The 21,009-nt window shown below is 37.1% G+C and overlaps 1 protein-coding gene across 2 annotated transcripts in view; it reads left to right on the forward strand.

Moving 5' to 3' along the window:
• Positions 1 to 21,009, forward strand: part of LOC124147161 — a 198,304-nt gene that overhangs the window by 41,717 nt on the left and 135,578 nt on the right. For both annotated transcript variants that reach the window (XM_048391575.1, XM_048391574.1), the window contains exon 3: positions 10,573 to 10,710. In XM_048391575.1, coding sequence (XP_048247532.1) covers positions 10,573 to 10,710 — 138 coding nt within the window. The remainder of the gene's footprint in view (positions 1 to 10,572; positions 10,711 to 21,009) is intronic.

Raw genomic sequence — 21,009 nt, forward strand, 5'->3', positions numbered from 1 at the left:
TTTCCTGTTTTGTTTTTTCTTTTGTTTTGGGAGCATTTCTGTTGGTCGTGTGGCAGTAACTGGCATTTAAGGAGTAGGTGTAGATTGGGCCTGAGCCTTAGTCACAGTTACAGAAGTTGAAGACATTTCACAAGGCCTGACAGAATGATTTGTCTCACTGTCAGATGTTGTAGTCATAGGCAGCTGGTGGTCAGTGCGTGTCCATTTCAGGTCAGTCTGAAGTAGATCTAGTGGTAGAAGGGCGAGAAATAGCAGCAGCATAAGTATGTTTTGTTGTCCGACTGTCAAAGAGTTTTTTCGCATCCAGGAAGAAATGTTATTTTGACATTTGACTGACAAAATATCCTTTTCATGTTTCCAAAAACGACATGAATTGGATGACGCCACATGTCGGCCCAAACAAGTTGCACATTTGAGGTCTGCTGTACAGTCCGAAAGGTCATAATTGCCACAACAATGACAAATTTTCGGATGATCGCATAATTTGGAGCCATGTCCAAACTTCTGACATTTGTAACACTGGAGTGGATTGGGGACATACACCTCCACTCTGATGTTAAAGTAGCCTGCCTTAATAGACTGGGTAATGGTTGACAGAGAGAAGGTGAACAGATAAGTATTTGTTGGAACAATCTTCTCTCCATCTTTTCTGGTGAAACGTTTCACTGACGTGACACTTTGTCCTTTTAATTCTGCAAGAATGTCTTCTTCAGACATTTCTGCCAGATAACGGGCTCTGTCGCGGATGATCCCCCATCTCGAGTTTAACGTTCTGTGTTTGGAGACAGCAACTTCAGTGTTTGCAAAGGTGGTTCATTTTAAAAGAATGTTAGCCTGCTGTCTCCGTGTACACTCTACCAAAAGAGAGCCGCCCCAGAGCTGTGAAACATTCTTCACTTCACCAAAAATACCTTCAGTGGCATTACACATGGGAAAAGGATTTAATTTTAAAGGTAGTTCATTTCGCGATTCAACTACTATAAATCGTGCCTAAGAAACATCTGTATCAGATGAGAAAATCTCAGCTACTCAGAGTGATTGTTAGCCATGATGAAAGGAATTTATTCAGCACTCCTGCTCCCCACCCCCCATGAAGTGCCACAAAAAGCGATGTTTTATTGCAACAGATCTCCAACATGCAAACATTAGGGATACGGAGATAGTATACTCCATTAAAAACAACATGAATAGCTGTATTTGTCTATCAAATAAAATGTCAGGCTGGCTCGGCCCTTAACAAGAAATTGAAGACATACAGAACTCAAAGGTCAAAAGTACCAGATTGGGCCATGAGTCACCACCTTCTGGCATGGGACTCTAGGCAAGTTGCTATCATATGATTTTCCTTTTTAAGAGAGACGGGGCTATTGATGACACCCTGCCTCACCAAAACAGAAGCTACGCAAGTAGCTTTATCCCCTCCAGGTGAAAATGAATGATATGATTTGAACCGATGAAGATCAAATTTATCTGTATTTTTTAGATATGTCTCTTGTAGACTAAGAGCTGATGGTTGTAAATATTGTGTCAACAACTGTAGATCACTAAAATTGTTCCTAAGTCCTCTGCAATTCCATTGTATTAAATTTATAGTCTGGCTCATGGAGGTTCAACTGGGGACCGTGATTGTGCCACTTCCAGGCACCATGTGAGAAGGGGCAACCTCCATGCCAAGTTGTTCAAATGAATGTTGAACCGTACCAACAGCTGCCAAAGGAGTAGACACCTTCAAATGTTGAAGTGATCTGGTCCTTTTCTTCAACTGTTTCTTTTGAGTTTTTGTGAGGTGAGCAACACCCTGGAGTACTTCACGAGATGAATCAGTAACTAGGGTTGTTTCTGGTTGTGGTTCCTCAATCTGGCTGGCTGAAGAACGTTGACAATCTTGTGATATTTGTATATTTTCATCTAAGTTTATCTGGGCTTCATTAATCCATGATATCACTGTTTGGCAGGAAGTCGAGACTGATGTAGATTTAGTAAGAGAGACTGGAGCAGAAGAATAATCTGCAGCTGAATATGTTAAGACTAGTGGTAGGTGCTGATTGTGCAGGAACTAATTTCTTTGGTTCAAAGTAAGAGATGTTATTTTTGCATTTGAGTGTGATAATTTTGGTCTCATGTACAAAATTCGGACAAGATTTAGAAGATGTCACATGCTCACCACTGCAGTTGGCACACTTCATGTCATTCGTGCATTCGATTGAGCATCTTGCCTTGTAGGTGCAAGACCTTGCACTATGTCCAAATCTTTGACATTTATAACATCGGAGTGGATTTGGTACATAGATTTCCACACCGGTGTTACAAGAACCGGCTTTAATGGATTTGGGAAGTGTTGTCATTCTAAAAGTAAAATGATATGTGTTTGTTTTGATAATGTTTGAATCCTGTTTCCATGTAAAATGCTTTACAGAGGTTACTCCTTGTTCTTTTAACTCAGCTACAATGTCTTCTTCTGTCATATCTGAAAGACAACGTGACCAGTCTCTGACAATGCCTCTTACACGTATTCCGTGTCTTGTGTGCTGAAACAACAACCCGGGTGTTGAGGTAGACCCAGCATTGAAGTTGAGAGATTGTTGCCTCTTCACGCATTCCTCTAAAAGTGAACCGCTCCGGAGGAGAGTGACATTTTTAAAGTCTCCGCAGACACCTTACATGCCCTTGGATACAGCAAAAGGATAAAGTTTTAATGGACTTCCATCTGCAGCTTCTATGATCAAGAACTTTGGCCAAGAATCATTTCCTGAAGTAGATACTTCTTCATCATCAGAAGAAGATAAATGTCTTCTCTTATTTGTTTTCAATGTACATAGTTTGAGTGTTGAGCCATGGTATGAGCATAAGTTTCAGCAAACCGAATTAAATTATCCTTACAGTATGTCTCTAAATTACGCTCTAATAACTCGAATCCAGCATATGACTGTGTTTTTAACCCCCTTTGTGAAAATCTCTATAATAAAAAATCATCGGTTCTCCCCCCACTTGGAATAAGACTTCAATCTGATATTTCAGCCGCTAAAATTAATCTTGAAGATAGAGCCCCCATGCAGCTTTTGTCTTCTCCAACTTGGTAGTTAAAGCCAGAGGTGGATCTGGCATAAACTAAATTAAAGAAATCGGAAACAAACCAACTTTTTTATCAACAAAAATATAATGAATGAAGAAACACATATAATACTTACAAATCTATATTTACAGATGGATCCAATGATAGTGGCGCTGTTGCCAGCGCCACTGTCATTGGATCCAGGAGTATCTCCTCCAGGTTACCCGATAATAGTTCTATTTTCACAGCAGAGGCCAATGCCATTTTAACAGCTTTACAATATATCAGTAAACAGTCAAAATATAAGAAGCTTATCATATTTTCCGATTCTCTTTCTTGCCTACAGGCTATCCATAACATATCATGTCAACATCCACTCTTAATCAAAATTATTGAATTATTTAATGAACTTGCTACTGGCCAATACAGCATCGTCTTTTGTTGGTTGCCCAGTCATGTGGGCATTTAAGGCAACACAATGGCTGATTCTGCAGCAAAAGCAGCACTCAACAAATCTGTGACACCACTTCTGATCCCATACATTGATTATAAACATGTAATCAGATCTAATATTCGTGATCTGATGCAAAAGAAGTGGGACACCCAAGTAGGTATCAATAAATTACATGAAATAAAACCAAATATCGGTTACACCTACTTGGGCTGTCAGTCCAGATTTGAAGAGGTCATTATGCGATGATGTCCTATTGGCCATAGCAAGTATACAAATGTGTCCTGCTTGACTGCATTGATTTTGCCATCACAAGGGATAAATATTTCAAAGCATCATCAATAAAAAAAATTAAAGGATCTTTTTAATAGTATTAGTTCTGTTTTATTTATTGAATTTTTAAAAGAAATTGAACTTATCAATAAATTTTGATGTACATAGTTGTTTTTTAAATTGGTTGTGTATAATTGTTAACTGAGATTGTTATTGGCTGTACCCTTGACGGGGGTTAAAGTACTGTAAAATTATTGTCCCCCTGAGAGGGTATAGTAAGTCCATAGCATTCAAAGTACGTTATTCCTATCATAGTTTTAATCGAAGAATGTGTGTTCTTTTATTCCGGCTAAATTTCCTTATCGTTGCCAACTTCTGAAGGGATGATGTAAATCCGACTGGGGTCCATGCACCTAGCAAAAAGTACTGTAAGTCCCCATGGACCCTAGCATGAACACTGTTTCATGTCTGTTTAGTGATATCTTTTTTATGGCTGTATACTAGTTTTAAATACTAATCTGTGATATTCTAGTAATTTTACTGTCCATCGATGACAGGTTTTTAATTAGTTTAAATATATATAATAATGTATAACTTCTCGTCACGGTATGGCTGAAATACTGCCGATGTGACGAAAAGCATAAACTCACTCACTCACTCACTAATAAAAGTAGATTTAAACGGAAAGTGGGGAGTGGATCGGAAAACCCTCATCCAACTGTACAGAGCCATCATCCGCTCTAAACTTAATTACGGCTCCATTGTCTACTCGATTCTATTCATCATCAGGGCTTGAGGCTCTGCCTTGGAGCCTTTAGAACTTCTCCAATTCATAGTCTGTACGTGGAGTCTGATGAACCTTCACTACAACGTCGCGTTGAATTATCTTTGCACTATATTTCTAAATCACGTTCTTTGAAATCCAATCAAGCCTATGACTGTGTTTTTTGCTCCTCTTTACGAAGGCCTCTATGCTAAAAAATCATCACTTATTCCAACACTTTGCCTAAGAATAAAATCTTGTATTTCGGCTGCTGAAATAATCTTGAAAATAAAGCCCAACTTTTGACATCCCCACCATGTCAGTTAGTAAAACCAGAGGTAGATCTAACCTTACCTAAATTTAAAAACTCTGAAACAAATCAACTCAATTTTCTAAAAGAATGTAATCAATTGAGAAATAAATATGATACCAACAAATCAATATTTACAGATGGATCCAAGGATGATGACGCAGTTGCTAGTACCACCATCATTGGATCCAGGACTATATCATCTAGAATACTAGATAACTGTTCCATATTTACAGCCGAATCAAAGGCCATATTAACAGCAGTAGAATACATTTGTAAACAATCAAACAATTTATTATATTTATATTTTCTGACTCTCTTTCCTGTCTTCAGGCAATTACAAAATCAATCTACCAAACATCCACTTTTAATCGAAATTCTGGAATTATTTAATGAACTTGCTACTGGCCAATGCGACATCGTTTTTTCCCGGTTACCAAGCTATGTTGGCATCAGGATAAAACAACAGGTAAAACAATGGCTGATGCTGTAAATCTGTGACATCACCTCTTATTCCATACACTGATTATAAGCCTGTAATCGGATCATATAACCGAGATCTGATGCAACAGAAGTGGGACATCCAAGTAGGTATAAATAAATTACATAAAATTAAACCCAATATCGGTTACACCAACTTGGGTTGTCAGTCCAGATTTGAAGAGGTCATTTTAGAACGATGTCGTATTGGCCATTTTCGTTACACAAATGAATATTTGTTGAAAGGTGAGGATCCTCCGTTCTGCTTCCCTTGTGATGAAAGAATCACGGTCAACCATGGCCTGCTTGACTGTGCTGATTTTCCATCACAAGGGATGAATATTTCAAGGTTACATCTATGAAGGATCTTTTTAATACTATTAGTTCTCATTTAGTTATTGGCTTTTTAAAGGAAATACCCGCTTTTGAGCCTATCCATGTTCCTTCTGTCTACATTAATTTTAAATGCAGACATTTTGAAGAGTTCATTAAGTGTTTCTATAGCTGCGTAAAAACTTTCATCTTTGCCATTTAAAATAATTAAGTATCATCAGCATACTGCCCAAGTTTGTATTTTTTGTCATTGACACTAATCCCTTCAATACCTTGTCGACAGCCTTTTCCATTTGTAAACAATTCTGATAGATGCCCATTTTGTATCATGCTTGATGTAGTATGGTAAGTTAGTATATTTACCAACCTTATCATTTCTGGTCCAAATACATATTTTTGTAAAACTTTATTTATAAATTGTTTTGATACCGTATCAAATGCCTTTTCAAAATCGATCAGCAGAAGTGTTTTTGTTGTTGTCTTTTTGATTCAAAGATATTATCGTATAACAACCTAGATCTTCCTGGAATAAATCCTGTTTGATTATTATGAATGAGCAATTACACTGTTGATTTTATACGGTTTGCAGTACAAGTACTATTTATTTTATAGAATGCATTTAAGTTATTGGTCTCCAGTTTTTTATCAATGTTCTGTTTTTGTTTTTGTATACAAGTTACATGTATAACACCTCTTTTCATTGTCATACTCAGAAGGACTTTAATACAAATCTGTATATCCAGAAGTGTAGTTATGTTTCCAGAAAGAACATAACAAGATCAATAGGATAGCTATCAATGCATTGTTTTTCATCTTTTTAACTGCTAATGAAATTTCTTTCTTCGTAACTTCTGTCATTGTTATCAGATGTATATAATTTTTTTATGTAAGTTGCTTATTTCATCCAATGTGCATTTGCTGTCTGTCGTTACCGTATATTTTTCAGTTATAACTTTATTTATAATTTACTGACATAATTTCTATTTTCTAAGTGAAATAACGTTTTGGCTTTTCTCCTTTCTCGTACCAATGCATTCTATTTCTAATTAGGATTCCTCTTATTTCTTCTTCTGTTAAATGTTCCATTTTTAATTTCTATTTTGATAATTCTGATAGATATTTTTCGTAATTTTATGAAAATGTCGCCTCATGTTTTTTTCTAAATCTCATATCTTACTTTTGTTTGATTGAATTTGGTGATCTGCATATGATGCGGGGGATATAGCTATCAGCCAGTCTGTCTGTCTGTCTGTAATCATTTCCTTTTCCGGGGCAGAACTCGAAAAACCATTCAGTATATTTGATCGAAACTTGAAAGATGTATCAGTCGCATGCTGAAGTGGTGCCTTTTGCTATTTTGTAATTATTAAAAACATTATTTTTGAAAATCTTTATGGAAAGAAGTTGGACAAGGACACGATTGCTTGTTTCACGGATGATTTTGCGCGACTTGTTTTTGAAAAGAATTGTTTCTATTTACAGTATCTAATTTAGTTTTTGTTTCTTGCAATTTGTCATTGGTTTGCATAGAAAAAACCCACAGAAACACACTTGTGTTACTTTCCATTCCATATGGATGCGACCATGGTGGATCTTTTGTGGGTAAACAATGTATGCTTCTTCAAGAGCATTCGACTCATTACGTAATGAATTGCACATTTCCTCCGGGGGGGGGGGGGGGGGGGTCTTTCTGGTGACTCTTCTAATGAATGAAGACAATGAAATTGTTTTCCCTCAAAGCTTCATAACCGCGTAGTCTTTCTTGAATAATTGTATTAGAGAAAGATAATGTTGTGACTGAAAACGGGTAAAACATTTGATTCCAATGTCATATTTCTCATGTCTTCAGACACTAACAAGAAGTCCAGCCTAGCTTGTTGTCTTGGATTTTGTTTCGACCATGTAAATTTCTGTAGTAAATTATGTAGTTCTCTCCACATATCTATCATACTTAGAGTTCGCATACAGTAGAGCTCATCTCAACATCCAGATCAATACCATAGATTTTATTTGTTGTTTAACGTCGCCCTCAGCAATATTCCATCTATATGACTGCGGTCTGTAAAAAATCGAGTCTGGTCAATCTTATAAGTGAGTCAGGCTCATAAGTTGTGACATAATGTTCCCAAAGTTCTGTAACCTGCATACGTTTTTGGCAGCCTCAACTGGCTCATCAAAAACAAAAGTAAGATCACGCAAGAGCAGCGACAGTGTTTGATTGCTTGACAACAAAAGCTTTTTTAGAAGTACTATCTGGAACACGACCAATGCGCTTCCTTCCTGAAACCACCACTCTGATCCCCTCCTCAGAGTCAATTCTGTTGCCTGCCATTGCCGAGAAATATTCCGAACAACTGACCGTATAAATCATACATAACAAATTGAAAGTGAAAACTTTGAATGCACTCCAGCATAAAGGAAATCAAAAGCGAAAAAAGGACCAAAAAAAAGGAACACCCATAAACACATGTGCTCTATGGCACTGAACAACTTGCTGACAAGCAAAAGACGTCAGTACTTGACGGCAGTCAAGGTTGAACTCCTCCGCCACTAAAAAGCACGTCTTTAAACAGCTCTCGGACCATCTGCAAAGGAACCTCGAACTGAACATGGCATGACGCCAGTGGTGCAATTACCTGACGTTTCTCCGTGTCCACTCTATTCTTATACGACTGTGATAAGCAGTCATCGTGACGTCAGGATGCATCTACAGCCGCCTGTGTAAATAACAATATTGTCAAACATTGTTGTGGCAATATGTGAATCTCGACGGCACATATGATAATTGTAGGACTTCTTTTAATTGCGTATTTCATCCTCTTTACCAAGATATTTACAATAAAAAATCATCTCTTGTTCCACCACTCGGAATCAGAATCCAGTCTGTTATGTTTGCTTCAAATATTAAACTGCAACATATTGCTCCCCCTCAACTGTTTTCATCACCTCCTTGGCAAATGGTAAGGCCAGAGGTAGATCTCACATTAACCAAATTAAAAAAATCTGAAACAAATCAACTAATTTATCAACAAAAAAATAATGAATTAAGGAGCATTTATGATACTTACAAATGCATATTTACAGATCGATCTAAGGATGGTGACGCTGTTGCAAGCGCCACTGTCATTGGATCCAGAACCATATCATCAAGATTACCGAATGACAGTTCCATTTTTACAGCAGAATCACAGGCAATATTATTAACTGCTCTCAAATATATAAATACTAAATCTAAACATACACGGTTCATTATCCTTTCTGATTCACTTTCCTGTCTTCAGGCAATTAAGAATATATCTTGTCAACATCCACTTTTACGTGAAATTATAGAACTACATAATGATCTTGCTACTGGCCAGTACGACATCGTCTTTTGTTGGTTTCCAAGCCATGTTGGTATTACCGGTAATACAATGGCCGATGCTGCTGCTAAAGCAGCACTCACCAAATCTCTGACACCACTTCTCATCCCATATAGTGATTATAAACCTATAATAAGATCTTACATCCGTGATCTGATGCAAAAGAAGTGCGACACCCAAGTAGGTATGAATAAATTACATGAAATTAAACCAAATATCGGTTACACCTACTTGGGTTGTCAGTCCAGATTTGATGAGGTCATAATACGACGATGTCGTATTGGCCATAGCAGGTATAGAAATGAATATTTATTGAAAGGTGAGGATCCTCCATTTTGTATCCCTTGTGATGAAAGAATCACTGTCAAACATGTCCTGCTTGACTATTGATTTTTCCATCACAAGGGATAAATATTTCAAAGTGTCATCTATAAAGTATCTTTTTAATCAAAAACATGCTCATTTAATCATCGGTTTTTTAAAGGAAATAGAATTAATTAATAAATTTTGATGTACAAAGATATATATTTTATAAATTGGTAGTATGTGATAATTAACTGAGATTGTTTGTGGCTATATCCTCGAAGGGGGTTGAAGTAGCGTAAAATCATTGTCCCCCTGAGAGGATATGTAAGCCCATATAAATCAAAGTAATTTTATATCTGCCAATGTTTTAATCGTAGTATATTTGTTGGTTTTAAATCTCCGGCTAAACCCTGTCAGTGGTCGCCAATGACTAAAGGGGTGGAGTAAATCCTGCTGGGGTCCATGCAGGTAGCAAAGGTACTGTAAGTCCCTATGGTCCTCAGTATGGTGACCTCACTTTAGTTGCTGGTGATATAAAGCCCAATTTTATCTATTGTAATGTTATGAATTGTCATATTTTATGGTTATGTACTAGTTTTAAACATATATCTGTGATAATCTAGTTGTTTTACTATCCTTCGTCGACAGAATTTTATACAGTTTACATTTATATTATTAAAGTCAAATTTTGTCTCGTCACGATATGGCTGCAATATTGCCGATGTGACGTTAAATATTAACTCACTCACTCACTCTTTAGAGATGTTTGTATATCAAGTTATCCACCTGCCATACTTGAGGCATCAGTGCCATAGAATTTGAAAATGATACTTACATATTTCTGAATATACCCGAATTATGAATTTGTTACTTGACAATCATTACCAACATGCGACGTTAGGTAATGCAAGCATTAATACTCGTCAACATCTTCTAGACCTGTGATGATCCGAGGAAAAATAGGTCTTCAGGAACCCATGCCGTAAGAGGCGACATACGGGATCGGGTGGTCAGGATCGCTGACTTGGTTGATGTATGTGATCGTATCCCATTTGAGTCGATCAATGCTCATAATGTTAAACACTGGATTGCCTGGCCCAGACTCGATAATTCACAGACCGCATTCTGCAATATTGCAGTGTCAGGCGTCAAACAAACAAATCCATCGAGAGAGCTTGACCTTTGTTCTTCTAATATTTGACTACTGTTCTCTTGTTAACGATGACACTTCAAACACCACAGGTTGCGGATTTGAAGCCATTCCCACAGAACCTTTCAAGTTTAGGTTTCGCATTTCGGGGAATCGATGGTTTCCAAAAGACTGCCCCACCAATCACATTTACAACAAACGCCACTGTGGATGTATTCCGGAAAATCTAGGTAAGTACCTGAATTTTTATATTTATGTTTGAATAATCAGTATACTAAATGTGTTCACCAGTACTTAATGCCCATCAATAACTTTCTTTATTTGCATCCATTAAAAGAGCATTGTATTATACGTGCAAACGTGTTAGGTTTGTGTAAAAGTGAAGAAAATACCTTCTTGTGAAAAACGTCCGAGAGCTTGTGGACGCACAACCGCGAGCAGGATGTGCCGGATCGGAGGTAATGCCGAGAGGTCGAACACCACTCTCCTCTTGGAATATCCGTTCATCTTTGTTCTTGTAATACCAGAGGAGGTATTCCGCTCATCGTGTACTTGTTTGTGGATTCGTTTAGAATGTTCATATGTTTCGTTAAATTGATACCGATGTTGTCCTTCCTTTACTACAAAAAATACTTTGCCGTCTACAGTGTATGTGTTAGTAGGATTAAGGAAGTTACAATATTCTGAAGACAAAACAAACTTTGCAATGTCGAACTGGTTATGATTATATTCATCCCGATAAATGTTGTAATATGTATCGTTTTGGAAAGGCCTCCTTCCATGTTATATTTTGGTACAAAGCTTCATTATGTTATGTGAATAAAGGAATTAAAGAAAATGCTACCTTTTCATTAATATGGCATGAGTGACCTCAATTTCAGTAAAGTTAGATCCTAGTTTTCGCTTCCGCTAAATAAAGATCTGAGGACATCCCTTTGCGGGTCATGTTAGAACGACCTTTCATCTGACTAATCAGAGCAAGTGTTATGACATAAATTGTAATAACGTGGTCAATTGTAAAAAACTGCGGTAAATTGTAATACATACTGCGGCACATTGTAATAGAAAATCAGGCAAATTGTAATAACCAGTGCGGTAAATTGTAATAAAAGAGTATTGCATGAAGTTTAAAATGTGCGACTAAGCTGTTTTGAAATCAAAGTCCGGACTTTGAAACGACAGATTATCAATACTAAAGTACATTTAATACTTGATATTTGTATTTTCTCAGAACAGAATTCGTATTCCAGTGTTTCTTTGACCTTAACATGATCAAATCCATGCGTGTTTAAGGAACTAAAAAAAGCGATTTTGCTACAATTTCTGTCATTCCTGTTGAGAGGGTGGTTTCGGCAAATTGTTATACCAAGTGCTGTAAATTGTAATAACAGCTGATTTCTGATTTCAAACTGAATTTAAGTTCAAGTGTTTGTTCGACCTTAACAAGATCAATTCCAAACTCTAGCATGTTTAAGGAAATCAAGAAAAAGCGATTTTGCTTAAATTTCTGTCATTCCTATTGAAAGACAGGTGCGGCAAATTGTAATGCCAAGTGCGGTAAATTGTAATAACATCTCTTAATCCTTCCAATTTCAAACTGAATTCGAGTTCAAGTGTTTGTTCGACCTTAAAATGATCAATTCCAACCCCCAGCATGTTTCATTACATAAAAGATATTTTGTTTCAATTTCCAGTGTCAGAGGCAGGTGCGGCAACTTGTAAATGAAACTGTTTTGAAAATTTCATGTCTGTTGTTTAAAGGGGCACTGATCTAACGCAATTCCCCGGACTGGTTGTTGACTTTGTTATTGTTTTTCCCCCGTGAGTACCCGGATGATACGCAACGCAACTGAGCGTGACCAGAGACTGGGCTACCGTCTGCAAGGACGGCTAAATAAACTTGGAGGCTGGAGGCAATATTTGTTTTAAGCATTTTTGCATAAACACTAATTGGTTAACTGTGATCTATAAAGATTTCGACAAAGGGCGCATGTTATTAATTTCTTCAGCCTAAACAAGCAGACAAAAAGAACAGCGGAGCTCATCGGATGTCGTCATTTGGAAATACCACAGATGGTTATAGTTTTATACTAAAAAAAGTATCCATGCAGTGAAAGCATTTTCGGATTTCGGCTTGCGTCGATAATACGATTACTACTCCCTTGTTGTCATCCACGTTTTCTCGTATAACCCTTCACTTGTGTATTTGTCGTCATTCAAATGATGCTCAGTTAATGAATTTATTACAGGTACAATTAGTGGTAGCACCACTTAGATAACCTGACAAAGGTTCCCATTTGGCATTTATTGTGTCTGGGGTAATTATTCAATCTAAATCCAGGGTTGAAGTGAGGTGAAATGTGTGTTATGTAATATGCACGTGGCAGCCCAGCTAGAGATGAATGATCAGTTGATTTATTTTTTTGTAAATCAACGGAACGTTCCTAGTCATCAAAGGATTAACAGAAAATACGTTGATTGATTAATCACTGTTATCTTGCAAAGTGGATATGTCAAGAGTGAGTGTTTACATGTCTAGGTTTACTAAAACAAAGGGAATACATTCATACCATGGCGTCAAGTGCCAATGTAAAACAACATACTTTGTTCAAAGGGTTAACTTGTAACACGTTGATTGATCATTGTTATCTATCACTCAGTGGATTTTTTAAGAACCGTGAACGTTATGAAAATAGTTGTCACGTGGGCTTTCTCAGCCGACCATTGAGACTTGACACCTATGTAAAACACCTGAAACAATCCAAGTGATCAGTTGAGAAACGAACACGGGTTATAATATCCCGAAACGATATATATCTTTTAAAATATTTGATTGTTACTGAGACACGTGACATCGAATAAGTTTCTTTGTACATCTGCAGACGAGTGGGATATTGTTCCTTTGTGTGGATATTCACGGATACATTCCTCGAACAAGGAAGCTGCCTAAAATTTATACACATAAATTTGGTAGGTTGTAATTATGTTATTTGCATTTTGTTTTCCTTCATTTGAACAGATAATTCGTTCTTGTTTCTCTACGTCTTGGTTGGGAAATTCTTCAATGCGCGATAGACGTTGTTTTCACAGGTCTTTTCCTTTGTAAGCGTGTATATATTACCGTCAATTTGAAAAAATGTGATTCTCTCAGGCAATTTATAAAATGTGTAAATATTTCAGTCATTTTGACAAAAAAATCTGTCCAGATTGATTAAGACGATCAAAAGGGCCTACAAACATCACAACAGATTATTATGTAGTATTAGAAGCCAAACAACATAGAAATGTACTTTTCTCAACGTAACATTTTCAGTCTCTTGGTGATGACATTAAACATCAAAATGTTTGGAATTCATTATCATAATAATACAGATGGAAATGTTTTCAGTCGCTTTGTAAAATAACTGAATATTTAGACGTTTAATAAATTTGTTACACATTTGACAGTAAAAAAAAATACACACTATAAAAAAAGCAATGCTCAGGTGAAATATTTACTTTGTGTTGCAAGTCAAAATAGTGTAAACGAAAATCGCAAAATTACCAAGCAAGTGACTTATCAAAACTTCGTCACCATTACCGATGCTACCCACAAAGATACCTACATTTCCTTATTATCTCGAAAACTGTATTTCATTTTGTTGATCAATGTGACCATACGCCCTTATTACTACCCATAAAAGCGACTAATGCGCTTACGAATGGCGCAGGAGAGGTCGCGAACTAGTCTAGATTTCTGCTATACATCCGGGTACTCACTTGGAAAAAACAATAACAAAGGCAACAACCAGTCCCGGGGAATTGCGTTAGATCAGTGCCCCTTTAATATCATTTTTATCATTCTGTTTGGGGAAAAGTCCATTTTTTGAAATGTCAGTATGGTGAATTGTCCGAGTGGGGAAATGTCCTCCACTCATGATCAACACATCATAATTAATGAACGATATCTATATACCGGAAGAGACTTTTTTTTTTATCCATATCGGTCCTTAACGACAGAGATCAACATAGATAACTAATATACTCTCAAATCTACCTAACACTGCCCTCTCTTACCATTCGTTAATACATTTATGAAAACAGAAGAAATAATATAAACACGCTTTTGCAATACACATTCAAGAACGTTGCAATTATTATCTGTTTAATAAAATGAGCTTTTAGTGATACCATATACAATTATGTATGTTGAATTAGTGGCCTATATCACATGTGTTACAACAGAGAGACAGTGTTATTTTGTTTCATCACAGCTCTTCGTAGTTCTGCAGACTTATGTAATTGCAAGATTCTTTAAAATATCTTCATGTTTACTGTACATGAGGGTATAACATTTATTCATTGAAGGATTGACACAGACTTTTGCTGGTATATAATAGTTCCTGATGAATTGATATATATCACAAACAAGGATAACATGGTAATGATATTCTATATACAATTCGTTACACAGTAAACATACTCTCTCACATCATGGTTGTTTGCATTGTCGTCCGGTTTCAATTCTTAACTGATGGGAACTACATGTTAGTTTTGCCAGACAGTTTCTAAACTTAGAGATACCGATTACATTTAGATACATTTCAAGACCAAATGACGGTTTATACAAAGAATGACTATACGTTTTTAACCGTTTTGGAGAGAGACTTTAGCCGAAATGTAAATTTTGAAAGAAATGTTAGAACAATACCGACAGATTGACGTTCCCAAATATAGTGAGTGAGTGAGTAATTGTTGCTTTATGCCGCAGATCAGCAATATTCCAGCTATTCGTGGCTATAAAAACCAAATCAATTTCCTTTAGTCAACATTATTTAAATGTGATGACGACGATCACTAAAACTTCAGTCCCTTATCACAGTAAACAGTAAAAACTGACATTCAAAATTTAAAATCTACATCTTTTCATACAGTTTAATTTCTTTCAAATAGGCTAAAACTAAGTGGTTAGAAACAGTAGTGAAAAGTTCAGAAATAGTTTGAACAGTATAAAAGCGTTGACGAATAAGTGCAAAATCAACACATTCCAACAAAAGGTGCTTGATAGTCAAAGGACTATGGCAAGGAATACATTGAGGGGGATCCTCTCCCTTCAATAAAAAGGAATGAGTCAAATGACTGTCCAATACGACACCGTCGGATAACAACTTCATCCTGACGACTTAATCCAGTAGGGCCATGATTTCCAATCAAGGGTTGTATGGCATGGAGTTTATTCAATACTTGTTTATTCCAACTTTGCTGCCACATATTGCTAACATATTGACAAATAGCAGGTTTAAGGTCAGTATATGTGAAAGTACCCATCAAGAACGATTTCCCAAGAGCTGCTTTCGCTGCAGAATCTGCTTTAGTATTTCCAATGATGCCGACATGACTGGGAAGCCAACAAAAGATGATGTCATTATAAGCCACGGACAAATTCAAGTGACATTTAAACATTTCAACTAAAAAGGGATGGTCAGTTTTACGGTTGTTGATTGCCTGTAAACAGGATAAACTATCAGAAAAAATGATAAAACTGGTCTCTTTCGAACATTCATTAAGTTGCAAGGCTAACAGTATAGCCTTAGCCTCTGCTGTAAAAACTGAACTTCCATCAGTTAATCGTACTGATAGAATACTATCATGCGTAACAGCTGCAGCTGACGCCTTCTCATCATGTTTGGATCCATCAATGTAGATACTCGTGTATCCATCATATTGAAGTTTAAGTTCATGGAATGCTTGTTGATATGATAAAGAGTTCGTATATATCTGCCTTTTTTAAGTTTGTTAACTCCAAATTGTTATTAGGCTGTATTGACTGCCATGGTGGCACTTCAGGTAGTTTATATGTTGCAATGGAAGAAATATTTAGATCCGCATCTGCAATATGTTGTTGAATACGGATACCAAGTGGAGGAATTGAATTAGGTTTCTTGTCATACAAAGTCTGATAAGGGGGATTAAAAACAATGTTAAATGCCGGATTGGAGTGATTGGAATGAAGTTTTGTTACGTATTGCAGTTCCAGTTTTATCCTTCTGATATCAAGACAAGGTTCATTACCTTCAACATATAAACTTTCAACAGGGGAAGTTCTAAATGCCCCCAGACACAATCTTAGACCTTGATGGTGAATGGTGTTAAGCTCTTTAATGTACGATTTACGGGCTGAACCATATATGAAACAGCCGTAATCAAGTTTGGACCGAATCAATGTTCTATAGAGATGTAACAGAGTTTGTTGGTCTCCACCCAATTTAGCATTTGATACCACCTTAAGGATATCAAGTGCTTTCAGACATCTAGCCTTCAAATCTTTTATATGAGGTATAAAAGATAACTTATTATCAAAGGTAAGACCCAAAAACTTGGTTTCTTTGACCACATTTATTGGAGTTTTATTCAAAGTCAATTCTGGATCTTTATGTAATTTTCGTTTATTACAAAAATGAATACAGCAGGTGTTAGTTTTAGAGAACTTAAAACCATTTTCTAGACACCATTTATGTATTTTACTGAGACAAAGTTGTAATTGTCTTTCAATGGTAGTCATATTTCTACCACGGCAAGAAACATTGAAATCATCAACAAATAACGAACCATCAATATTATCATTTAAAACATTTGCAAGGCTATTTATTTTTATGCTAAAAAGTGTCACTGATAATATCCTTCCCTGAGGGACCCCCATTTCCTGATCATATACCTCAGATAATGTGGAGCCCACTCGAACTTTAAATTGTCTATCTTCTAAAAAGCGTGTGATAAAATTAGGCATACGTCCTCGAAGACCCATATTATGGAGATCTCTTAAAATGCCATATTTCCATGTTGTATCGTACGCCTTTTCTAAATAAAAAAAGATTGATACAACATGTTGTTTATTAATAAAACCGTTGCGTACAAATGACTCTAATCTAACGAGATGATCAATGGTGCTCCTCTGATGTCTGAAACCAGACTGAATATCAGTTATCAGATTATTAGATTCCAAATGCCTGTTGATCATTCGTTTCATGGTTTTACAGATGCAACTTGTTAAAGCTATTGGACGGTAATTAGAAGGATTTGTGTGATCCTTCCCTGGTTTTTGCACAGGAATGATAGTAGCCTCATGCCAAGAAGAAGGGAAATTACCCGATTCCCAAATATTATTGAAAATGTACAAGAGGGTTAAAAGAGATGACTCAAGTAGATGTTTCAATAATTGATAATGGATATCATCTGGCCCAGATGCTGTATCATGAGCTTTATGTAGTGCCTCTTGCAGTTCACTTCAGGAAAAAGATTCATTATAATCTTCAGAATTATCGGATCTGAAACTCAGAATCTTCGCTTCCTGCTGATTTTGGTAGATTTGAAATTTGGGGTCATTGTTGGTAGATGATGAATTTTTACTAATTGTCTCTGCCAGCTTATTTGCTATGTCCTTTTTGGATGTCAGTGTATCAGTATCAGTTTTCAAGTGTTGAACACTGCTAGAGGACCTTTACCTTTTATTCTTCTGACCATATTCCAGACTTGAGGGGAGTACGGGTATTCAATTTGGAAACAAAATGTCTCCAGCTGCTACTTTTTTTGTTTTTAATCGTTCTACGAGCATTTGCTCTGAATATCCTTAATTGGTTTAAATTATCTTGAGTCGGATGTTTATTGAAAACTCTTTCAGCCTTTTTCCTTTTTTTTCTAGCTGTTTTGCAATCATCATTATACCATGGTGTATTAATACGTGGAGTTGCCGAGGTCTTAGAGATGGTTTCAGTGGCAATATTTAATAAGGTATCAGAAAACATTTTCATTTGGTCCTTGCCTTTTATGAAATGATCAACTTTCAATTGAGTGCTACACAAAGAGCTAAAAGATAGCCAATCAGCTTTTGAAAATTGCCATTTGGGAACAGAAGTATCCTCAAAGGGACATATAACCCTTAAGCACGGTAGGAAAGTGATCAGTGCCGCATAAATCACAATGAACTGACCATGAAAATTCATTAAAAAGTGATTGGGGTCAGAAATGGACAAATCCAAAGCTGAGTACGTACCTGTTGCAGGATGGAGGTAGGTGTTACTTCCATCATTAAGAAGGCATAGACTATGCTTATCTAGTTACTCTTCTAGTACTTTTCCTTTATCAATATGATGGGATGAGCCCCAAAAGGGATTATGACCATTCAAGTCACCCATAACCAAAAATGGTTTGGGAAGTTGATCAATAAGATTATCTAGATCCCTGAGTTGAAGAGCACATGATGGAGGAATATATAAAGAACACAGAGTTATTGTAATATGCAATGTTATACGCACTGCAACAGCCTGCATAGTATACACTAGTATACTTGTGCCACCAGAGGCCTTACCATTCGTCACCCTTGCAAACGAACTATAATTTTCATACTGACGTAAAGCAAATAGTTGATCATCTCTTAAAAATGTTTCTTTGGGGTTAAATGCCACAGGGTTATAGTCTTTAGCTAAAAGTTTGATTTCATCAAAATTAACTCTAATTCCTCGACAATTCCATTGTATAATAGTATGATTCATGGAGGGTGAACAGGTGATCTACCTCTAACCTCTTTCTTTTTTGAAGAGTGGCCATGTATAAGGCCACTTTTACCTGGTTCAGGAGTCACTTCCATGTCTTCTAGGAGACCAAACCGGTTGAAAATTTGCATACGATCTTGGAGTCCTTTTGGACATTTGTGCGTTTCTGGTTTGTTTTTAACCCTTTGTTTAATTAAAGCGCGTACTGCTTCTGCTCGTGCTACTTCTGGTTTGGGTATACCTTCTATTGGTGATATTTCTGTTTGTTGCTGTGTTTGGACATTTGTAGGGGATGTTTGAACAGAAACCGAAGATACATTGTTAGATTGATCTGTGTTCAAAGAAAGATATGCAGGAATGTCTGCCTTGACCAATGTACAGTCTGTTTGACACATAACAGAATTGTGTGTAGGTTTTAGAGCTGATGCATAAGTTTTTTTCGTTGGTCCTGCAGGGGAATGGCCACTGACTATCTTCCATGCATCAACGTAGCCAAGATTTTGTTCCGACTTGACCCGCTGCACTGCTGACTCAAATTTGAACACAGGGCATTCAGGGGAAGATGCCATATGAGCTTCCTGGCAGTTAGGACATTGATAATAGCATCACAAGCAGAGCCTTCATGGTCTCGATCTCCACAGCGATAACATACAACATGATTTCTGCATGAAATTTGACCATGACCAAATTTTTGGCATTTGAAGCAGCGGATAGGACGTGGTATGAACAAATCAATCCGCATAGCAAAGCAACCTACCTTTAAACGTTCTGGCAATTTAGGTGTATCAAACGTCAAGAGGTAAGAGTTGGAAGGCGAAATTTTCCCATCTTTCCTCAACGTGAAACGTTTTGCTTCAATAACGCCTTGATCTCTGAGCTCAGAAACAATGTCATCAACTCATAGGTCATTTAAACTGCGATCACGGTCGCGGATGATCCCTTTGCTGAAGTTGAGCGATTTATGAGCGTAACTTTTGATCCTAATATCTGCCAGTTTCGTGGATTCAAGAAGGGTAGCAGCTTGTTTACAAGATTTGCATTCCACTAGAAGAGAGCCAAATTTCAGTTTCTTTACATCAGTGACTTCACCAACTTTACCTTTTAATGCTTTTTCTAGTAGAAAGGGTGAGTAGGATGTTAATTTGCGTTCTTCAGTGGCCTCAAGCACAATGAACTTGGGCCAAGTGTCTCTCTCTGAATAACACAATCGACCGACTTTTTCATCATCCGAGGAGTCAAGTTCACTTTCTGAATCAGAATGTGTTCTTTTCGCCTTTTTAGAATTTGTTTTGGGTGCCATGGTTAAGAGAATAAGTTTCATCAATCCTGTTCCCCGCCCACCACAGAGCGCCTATACTGGCGATGTTAAATGTCAGTGGATCTCCATCAGACTAACACCAAGAGGTTACAGGATAGATATACTCCAGTAGTGTAACGTACTAGATTGGCCCATGAGCCACCGCCTTCTGGGCATAAGACTCTAGGCAAATTATTAAAGTGAAGCTATACATTTGAAATTCAAGTACAAAATCATTTGGCCAAGTCAACACCAGATCCTTTCAACATTTTAACATTTCAAATATGTCGATAGTTTAACAAATTTGTGCAATATAATAGTAATGCACAGGGCTTGGCATGACCAGCCGATTGATAGGATCGGGCCCATCCTACCACCCGTCTAGGCGAAGTAAGGGTCGAAGTGGTGTATTGGGCAACGGAACGCTATTCCTGGAACCAGTGCCCTCAACTACCAAAATCCCATCCTCCGCCGACACAGGGATGCAACCCACGGCAAACAGGTTGCCCACTTCGGTCGCCTTTTACGACCAGCAATGGGGTGCTGAGGACACATTCTTGTTTACCCTCCCCGGGTCCCCACGGGGATCCCAAATATAGCCAAAACCAGAGCAAGTGCTTAATCTTAAGACACCCAGTTGATCTTTCCGTTATTTGCAGACAACAACAACATATTGTAACATTTCTTTACATATCGTTTTTCAG

Source organism: Haliotis rufescens, unplaced genomic scaffold (genome assembly GCF_023055435.1).
Source record: "Haliotis rufescens isolate VD_foot unplaced genomic scaffold, xgHalRufe1.0.p SCAF_90, whole genome shotgun sequence".
Taxonomy (NCBI): domain Eukaryota; kingdom Metazoa; phylum Mollusca; class Gastropoda; order Lepetellida; family Haliotidae; genus Haliotis; species Haliotis rufescens.